We start from the raw sequence: 8914 nt of genomic DNA on the forward strand, positions 1-8914 counted from the left end.
TCGAAAACCTCTGGCTAATTAGGGGAAACACTGTACGATTATAAAAGGACAGATTATTTTGATCTGATTTTCATTTTGCTAAAATGTATACTGCCTTACCTTATTTGATTGGAAAAGTTTGCATTTAATCTTTTTAGGACAAAGCCTCAATAGAAGAAGTGATGACATCAGACCTCATTAAACAATTCAACATTGGGAGGAGGGCTCATAATTTATGCTCAATAGGTTTGTGGAGCAGGAGTTTTTCAGGAAATGTGAGGCTCTACTTTATGGGCCTTTCTTCATACAAATCAATACAAGGCTGGTAGATCAAAATCCGGAACACTCACACCACATGCCATTTGTTTACCCATTCTCAGGATGAGAAGCAGCTGCACAAGGGCTATGTGCACACAAGGGCTATGTTCTCCCAACTACGTCTTGGGGACTGCCTTCACAGGACATGTTTTCCTGGTTAGTAGCAGCTCTCCCTCCTCCTCCTCTTCCTCCTCCTCCTTTCTCCCTCTTCATTTCTGTGCTGTATCAACCTAGCCAGTTAATTCAGTCTGTAATTTAATGAATTGTGTAAATCTAGGCAACAATGGGTCAGTTCAGTAACTATTTTGAGCATGTTTTATGAACTTAGCCAGAAGTTTTATAAAAACTTATAAGAAACTTTATAAGAAGCAGTTTTATAAAGGAAGGCAATTTAGATGTTTGGGTGGTATACCCAGGCTATTCCAACAGGGACCCCAACTGGGACCAGTCAAAATCTAGCTGAGGGTAATCAAGCTGCTCTCAGACAATTGGTAGGTAACTTCTTTTATTTCTTCTATCAGCCCCTTTCTTTAACAAATATTAATTTGTCAGACAACAACCTTGTTTTCATATGGTGAACAGGTCAATGTCTGTCTGGAAAAAATACCCTCCCAATCCGTTTGTATACTGGAATGGCAAAAATCTAAAAATAAAATCAAGTGACTTAGAATTATTATTGAGACTCAGAGTTAACTGTTGGGAGACTACTGTGATTATTAGATTACAGTATTTGCTGGTTAAACTCAATGCTCGTGATAAGTTAATTATAAACTGAAGGAGGAAAAACACCTACAGGAAGGGGAGGCTAGGTATGTTTAAACACAGCTCCCTTAGCAACCAGTCTGACAACTTTCTTCCTGCTGGTATTTTCTACTGAACAGTGAGGCCTTGCCATGGATCCAGGGGGCAACAGTACTGTCTCCCCACAAGTGTACCTCATTCAGCAACCAGTAAGTCACTGCAGTGGGTGGGAATATTGAAAGGTATCTCATTCTGGCAGCAGAGAGAAGAATCTTTGTAATCCTGCACGTCTTTTTGATTCAGTTCCAACCAAGAAAAGTTCTGGGTGGTTACCAAGTGTGTGGGTTAGACAATACTGCAATGGAAGAGGCAATATATTTTATATGCTATAACTAATTGTAACACCCCTCCTGAGTCCCAAATGAAGAACAGAAAATGGAAATATAACAAGAATTCTTGTGTCACCTAAAAATCTAGCATATTTATGACTGCATAAAATTTACATCTCTGGATCCACTTTATCAGAGGCAGGGAATATAGTCAGAGAGAACAGTGTTATATAATGCAGCTGTCGATGCTGGAGGAGTTAGGTATAATATCCCTGCCTTAATTAAGCTGATGAAGTAGACAGAGATATACTAAAGCTTAGATGATAATAAGTGAATTAAATCATATAGACCTCTTTTGCACTGACAGTGAAAAACCAACATAATCACCTTTCTGGCAACTGAAAATGAGCACAGAAAAACTTTGTGTAAATCTATGCCCACAGAACATAGATGACAAATAGTTGTGCCATGCCCAATTGCCCTTAGAGATTTTTTTATCCAACAATAGCTTTGTTTAACATCTTCACCTGGGCAGCAATCCTGAGAGGCATCTGAAATCCACCCCTCTTCATCTACTCATGAAGAAACATGACTTCTTTTTTTCTGTCAAATTATGTTGGCATTGCCTTCATCTGATTAGTGGTCCATATATGCTGAGATGCCTTCAAGTTGTTCTTAGCTGTATTAATGTTGAGGTAAATTCCTGATACATTTCTTTAATTGTAAATATATTTGGACATTTCTCACTAATCATTCAATTAGTATCTCCCAGGACTGGGGCTGTATCAGCACCCAGTGGCCATTTTGGGATGGTTCAGGCCTGCCTCAATCTTTCTTTTCCTTGGGCACTTCCACATTCTCCAGAGCCCTTCTGCTGTGAGCAAAGGAGAGTCTGTAGTAGTTATTCCAAATGAAATTCTCCCGTTGAACTCATTAGGTCTTCCAGTCTTGGAAAGAGGAATTATCATAATGAATAAATGATGGGGATGAAGGGAAAGGCTGTGCAGTGCAGTGCAACCCTGGGAGCACTTCTACCAACCTGTCAGCTGCTAGATGAGTTATTTTAAAACATGGGCTAAGTGTTCTTTGTCTAAATCACTAAAATTGTGTTTAAAAATAGCTAATCCAACTGCTGACAAGCACAGGAAAGGGGTTTTATAATGCTACAGGAGAGGGAATCATACTTTATGGTGCAACACTATTTTTCATCAGCTTCTTGGTGAAGTGAAAGAGCAGTACATCATGTTTAAAGATAGCTTGACAGGCATGCTGTGGATTGTGTGATACAGCAGGAGCCTCCCTTCTGCTAACTAAAGTATGCAATTTCCTCCTGAAAGCTGTACATCGCAGAGGAAGTTGTGTGGTGCAATAGGAGGAGACTTCTGCCAAATTGTTCAACTGAGTGGGTTTCTGCAATGCAGCAGGAATTCTGTGATTCAACTTAGAAATAAGAGCAAAAATGTGGAGTCTCTGGCTCAAATTCAAGAAGGTATTTTGAGCAGAGGGAACCAGCTGAATAACTAAAGATCAGAAAAAGGGCAGTGCTAGATAAAAGAGTCAGTTTAGAGGAGGGATTTGGTGATACAAACATTATTTACTCATTTGTAGTTTCAGTTTTAATTTTTACTAAACTTTTGTAATGTTAATTTTTACTAATTATCATTTTAATTAATTGATTTAATTAGTCAATCTGCTTATGCAGTATGTTGTTCAGATGTTCTTTAAATCAATATGTAACGTAAACTGGTGTTCTGATTTTGATGTATTTGTCCCATGCTGGCTTGAAAGACAGGGGCGGCAAGGGATGGCATCAGTAGGCATTAGAGCAGGTTATTCTGGGAATCTTTGAGAAAATCTAGTCTTAGAGGCTTATAGGAAGTGGACCCTTTATGCAATCCTTAAATCACCCAGCGTTTACAGTTTTGCCCATGATTGAAAATCTGAATAAAGCTTCACTTTAAAGAGATGGTGAAAGGTGTGACAGCATTATTGTAGAGAATGAGCCTGAAAAGTCATCCTGGTGCAAAAGAGGTCCACTCTAATCTACCAAAAGATTCCTGGGAAATCCACAGTATATAGGCCAGCATTTCTGTTTGCAGTTGTTTAACCATCAGAAGAACTTGGATCCCATCCATTCTAAATTATACCACTGGGAAAAAAGAAGCCAGGGATGCCTAGGTGTGCATTTAGCTTAAGTCCAATCTAGCTCAATCAGATGTATAACTTTTGTATAAAACAACAATAATAACAGAACCTTATCCAGGAAAAAATGGTAAGAGTCAGGCCCCCAAGACAGCCTGCTCTTCTCTGAATTTCCTTCCATTGTTTCTCAGATTCCTCAAGAGCCAGAAGTGACCATTCTCCAACAGATGCCACCGACATTTCCTCAGTCCAGCTGCACAAGCCACTTCAGAGAAAGTAAGAAATCAAGTCTACCAATTTGCTAGAGAACTGAGATTGATGGAAGGAGGAGATCCTAAAAGAAACAGCTGATTATGTTGGAACATATCTATGTGTTACTAATCCGAAAAATTCCACCCCACCCCATACTGTTATCTGAAAATGAATAAATTCAGAATATTTTAAAGCTTAAATTATTTTTGAGTCTCTTTTAATCTATTATAACAATATATTAATATATTCTAATAATGGTTTTTTAAAAATCTGATTTATAATGAAGCATGTAGCTCCACACATGATCTAAATATTTTTCTTAACCTATAAAATGATGCCAATCTCTCTTGAGTCTTCAACTGATGTAGGAATTTACAAGCCTGCTTTGACTTTTGCAAGATAACTTGCAGCAATAGCTTTCTAGTTATGCCACTCTATTATAATGTGGATATTTTTTAAAATTATAAAATGGAGTATTGTTAATATCAGTTATTACAAACAAAAAGAGAAAGACCAGAAATCGCAACAAAATATGTGTAAGACATGTAATTCCATGGGACATACATCTCTATCACATTTGAAATGCATAATTCACTAGCATGCTACAAATATTGGTCAGTAGAGATCAGTCACTGTCTCAAAACTGATTCCAATGATATATTAAAGCATTTAATTGCTGCATGATTATCTGGAGTAGCAATGCATAATCCAATGGCAAAAATGTTATTTCTTGGAATAAGTGGCTATTTTATAACTCTTGAAAATAATCTGAAACAGCTTTATGAATCTTGTGCCATGTGTCTAGTAACAGCCACTCTTCTTGTTCTTAGTTGTGGTCTGGATTAGATGTGTAACTATTTTGAGAACAGATGTATTAAAAGATTGGAAACATGGACTGAGATTTGAGAATGTTTCAATTTTAATCTGTGTTTGTCAGATAATGCAATCGTTTATTATATTCTAAGGCTTGTCATTTTCTTCTTTTTATGCTACATTTTCGCTTTGTAGTTTCCTTTTTTAATTTATTCAAATTAAATTTAATGGATTAAAAGTGCCGTGATTTTTAAACATTAAGCTCTATAGCAAGAGTGCATAGCTTCTCCTATGCTGAAAATCAAATTTGGTCTTTGAACATATGGAAGTGCAGTGCTAAAACTAATTTTAATCTCATTTCACTTGCATTTAATTAAAACTAAATATAGTTAATATGTTTATTCTGCAGTCAAGTATTTAGAAAGTTTTACTTTCTCTCATGCACATTGGAATCTGGAAATACTGAAAGCTTGTGGGACTTGTGAAAATACTGAAATACTGAGAGCTTGTGTGTAATGCTATAAATTCAGGTTGTATACCTTTGTTCTTATGGTTCTGTAATTCCTCCTTTCGTGTTACATATTTCTGTTTGTGCATATGTACAAATAAATCAATGCATATTGATTGTGTTCTTAATTTCTGGAAGATTTAATAGAGCTAATGATGATACAAAATGCCCAGATGCATCAAGTGATAATGAGCAACCTGGCTATGTCAGCAGCAGCATGCTTTGAATCCAATCCAAGCCAGGTAGGTAGATTGCTGATCTAGGGTAGATCTACATATGACAGAGGAGTTGATTTAGGAAAGAAAGGCATTTCTGTGCCAACTGTCTTGCCTTCTACTGGCTTCAACTGAAGGGCAGGAGAGCAGAAAAACATGTGCCTTGATGTCACATCATACATTCCAGAAGACAATCATGGAATAGATTGCCATTTTTCAGTGACAACATTATAGGTTCCATTCTTAAATCTAACCTCTTGTGAGATTGAATGTGCCTAATTTTATTACAAAGAGATATCTCTGATACATAACGATTTTGTTGTTCTGAAATTAACTGGCTGCCTAGCATGTGAAATGAAACTATTAATGAATATGAGCAGGAACAGCAATGACACATCATCTGAAATTATATGACGTCCATAAAATACTGAATGATTCTACATATGTAATTGGATGAAAGAATAACCTTGAGAAACAGGAGGAAGAGATACAGCCAAGGCAATAGTTAGATAAGAGAAATCTGAGTCCAACACAGAAATAGAATTTGAAAAAAAAAATTCAGATATGACCATCCATAGTTCTGTTAGGATAAAAAACAGAGAGAAAAGAAACACATTTAGATTGCAAGATTCTGTTATTGTAACTTATAATAAAAGTGATTGTAGTACTCATAAATTCAAGGTCTACCTTCAAGAGCTGATAGCTTCAAAGCCCTGATTTGACAGCTACATATCTCCGCCAGGAGAAATAAAGGAATGTGATGCACCAAGTCAGTTTTCAGAAGTTTTTAACTTTTTCTGTTGGGATCCAGAATATATTTTGGGACTAACTTCATGACTTCTAATTATAATTATTATGCGCAATGAATTATTATTTTCACTACTCACCCTTTCAATATCTCTTTTACATACTGTAGCCAGATGTTCTGCCTAAACCGGTCACAACAGCAATATTAATAATTTGAGTATAAACAGTTTTCTAAGTCAAAGCCACTGTGAGGTTATAGAAAGGAGAAAGGAATAATGCTGACAATTGGAAGGGGCTGGAGAAGGTGGCTAGAGAAAGACTCTTGGAGATACTAGATTCCTAGCTTATCAAGGCAAAATAGGTCTTTACTATTCTTTAAAGGTAAACTGGGATTCTTTTAGTCAATTCACTTCAATTTATTGCTCATCTCATGCTGTTGCAACAGGAAATACAATTTATTAACAGGACTATACCAGTGCAACCACAGGTAAAACCATTTTGGGTTTATGATCCTTGAGATAAGAACCATTGTCTTAAGTGTCCTAATCTTTTTTTCTAGCAGATACCCCTTATTCCCTGGCAGACAGAGGATGAAGATGAGATGGACATGGTATTCCACCACCATTATGCACCCTATCCATTCATCCTTCCATTCAGAACATGGAAGCCTCCATCTCAACCCTCAATTTTGACACCACAGCAGCCCATCATTCGCCATGTGGGCCCAGATCATCAGTCAACAAGGAGACAAGATGATGGGTGAGCAGAACTGTGCAGATGGGAAAAAGATTATAAACAATTGAAGTGTTTCATTTCAGTATTCCAATACATATTACAATAATTCATCCAAATGTTACATATAAAATATGGAAGGCTAAGATGAGTGATAAAACAGTAATATTCATCACAAAATTATGGAAGGTAGGATACACCTGGATTTGGGACCTTCTCTAAATTATGATAAGCCAAGTGAAGCATACTTGCATTGTTTAGTCACCACCACTAATATCCTGTCTGTGGCATTGCTATTATTCTTTATTATCTGTACTCCCAAATTCTGCATATAAATGTTTGCTAAATGTGTAAATATCCCAGATATTTACCATTGCTTATTCTTGTAGAATTTATTCAATTACTTCAAATCTTGAAAAACAATGATATTTACAGAGAATTAAAAATTCAGCAATATTAGAAGCTTCATTTGGTTCCTAGTATTTTATTAGGCATTTCAAAGACAAGGTCAGATGAAATTTCTGCTAATTTAATAAAAGGGAAGAAACTTGCTTTAACCAAAAAGGGAAAAGACCTTGAATATTACAGAACTATCAGTGTAAGATAGTTCCCCTGGGTATTGAGAATTAGCCATGGATATTTCCCACTATCTTGCCCGCTGTAATTAAATATCCCATTTTAATTTATCTCTGTTTAGTCAAGCGGTACCCCCACCCCCACCACCAAGTGCCACTGGAACTGTCACAGCCGATATCTTACCAGCTTCAGGTAAGGATGCAGTGGATGGACCACAGATCCATTTCAATAATACGCCCATTATTCCTATCATAACTTTCTGATGCAGGCAGAGTTGTAGGGTCTATTTGCCCTGGTAATTTCAGTACTGGCTTAATGATAGTTTGACCATTTACTACAAAGTCTTAACTTGGCAGCTTTAAGATGTAGCTAGATTGATCTAGATGGATGTAAACTAGGAAAGTCAAACCAAGCCTAATCAGAGGAAACTGTTCTGTGCTGTTCACCCGTTGGTGATGTTTTAGGCAGATTACAATTTTACAGTCACAGGACTGTAACTATTTTTTTAAAAAGATCATTATTTTTAAAAGCATAAGCAATTTAAAAAGGCCCAATTTCACCAGATTCTATAATTTCCTATGAAATCTTGCAAGATTGTGAGTAAAAGAGATTTTATGACATTTAGCAATCTTACATGATTTAACCATTTATCATTCAACAAGGTTTTTATTATTATTTTATTATGGGGGAGATCTGAGTTGCATCTAAGTGTTGTAAATTCTCTCATGCTCATGGTGTTGCATTGCCAACATTGACTAAATAATATTTGAATTTATTTAAAAGTCATTTTATAGATATGAAAGAACTATTTTCTCTCTAAGAAAAGGAGATGAGGGACAGGAGGAAAACAAAGAGAAGTGTGCGGCCAGTGGCAGTTTAAGCACCTTTCCTTTGCTAGAAATTCTGTCAAGATAATCTATGCAATTTTCTCCTTCTAGAATATTACGACTACACTGAGCAATGGAAGTGAAATTAAAGTTTCATCTATTCTTCCTACAAAAAGATGCTGATTCCTAGCTGCAAAAGGCCTAAAAAGATCTTCTGAATTGCACCGGAGTATGGCAGGATAAACTTTGTATCATACTGTTTTCCTAATAGGATCAAAGCCTAGGATCAAAGCTAGTATGTTTATATTTGTGCACATATTTCAAACATGTGCACATATAAATTGTACATTATGTTCTTGTGGAAAATGAAAGGACTCTTACGAATTCCAGAGGGTTTTAGCAGAGAGATTTATTGCGCAGATTCAGAAGCAATAGCAACAAGCAATTCTGAACCCCGAGGGCGGGTTCAGACTTCAGTTTTATACTTTCCTTTTCTCAGGAACAAAGGAATACACATTGAAATACACATTGTAATACATTAGGTTCATTTCTCATGGGTATACAATGGAGAATTTGCTACATACATTGTATCCAAGTGCAATGCGCATTAGGTTAGTCACATACTTCTAACACAGCACTATTCTAGTAATTATGCAGACACATCATTATTCTAGTGATTGTTCATTATTCCACATTATTCCCCCCTTTGGAAGTTTTCCTACTTAAATTTCCATC

At 36.3% G+C, this 8914-nt stretch overlaps 1 protein-coding gene across 7 annotated transcripts; it reads left to right on the top strand.

Annotated features, from left to right (window-relative positions):
* The first annotated feature begins 129 nt into the window (after positions 1–129).
* Positions 130–8568, top strand: PRR29 (proline rich 29). Of its 7 annotated transcripts, none has more exons than XM_039361250.1 (7): positions 134–453; positions 1179–1247; positions 3701–3785; positions 5221–5324; positions 6604–6803; positions 7474–7544; positions 8291–8568. In XM_039361250.1, exons 2-7 carry the CDS (start codon positions 1191–1193, stop codon positions 8320–8322), a joined length of 549 nt encoding a protein of 182 aa, XP_039217184.1. In that variant the 5' UTR covers positions 134–453; positions 1179–1190; the 3' UTR covers positions 8323–8568. The 7 variants fall into 7 exon arrangements, with proteins under 7 accessions (XP_039217181.1, XP_039217184.1, XP_039217185.1 ...); XM_039361251.1 differs by lacking the exon at positions 134–453 and adding an exon at positions 504–788; XM_039361247.1 differs by lacking the exon at positions 1179–1247 and having other exon boundaries at positions 130–453.
* Positions 8569–8914: the final 346 nt, after the last annotated feature.

Source organism: Crotalus tigris, unplaced genomic scaffold (genome assembly GCF_016545835.1).
Source record: "Crotalus tigris isolate CLP2741 ecotype Arizona unplaced genomic scaffold, ASM1654583v1 scf7180000019221.656610, whole genome shotgun sequence".
NCBI classification, from domain to species: domain Eukaryota; kingdom Metazoa; phylum Chordata; class Lepidosauria; order Squamata; family Viperidae; genus Crotalus; species Crotalus tigris.

Excerpts from the sequence above, each read along its gene's own strand:
- PRR29 (XM_039361246.1), top strand. The coding sequence starts at position 693 with ATGTTTGGGTGGTATACCCAGGCTATTCCAACAGGGACCCCAACTGGG. Across the intron at positions 3,786-5,220 it reads CACAAGCCACTTCAGAGAAA|ATTTAATAGAGCTAATGATG; the intron begins GTAAGAAATCAA and ends AATTTCTGGAAG. Across the intron at positions 6,804-7,473 it reads ACAAGGAGACAAGATGATGG|TCAAGCGGTACCCCCACCCC; the intron begins GTGAGCAGAACT and ends ATCTCTGTTTAG.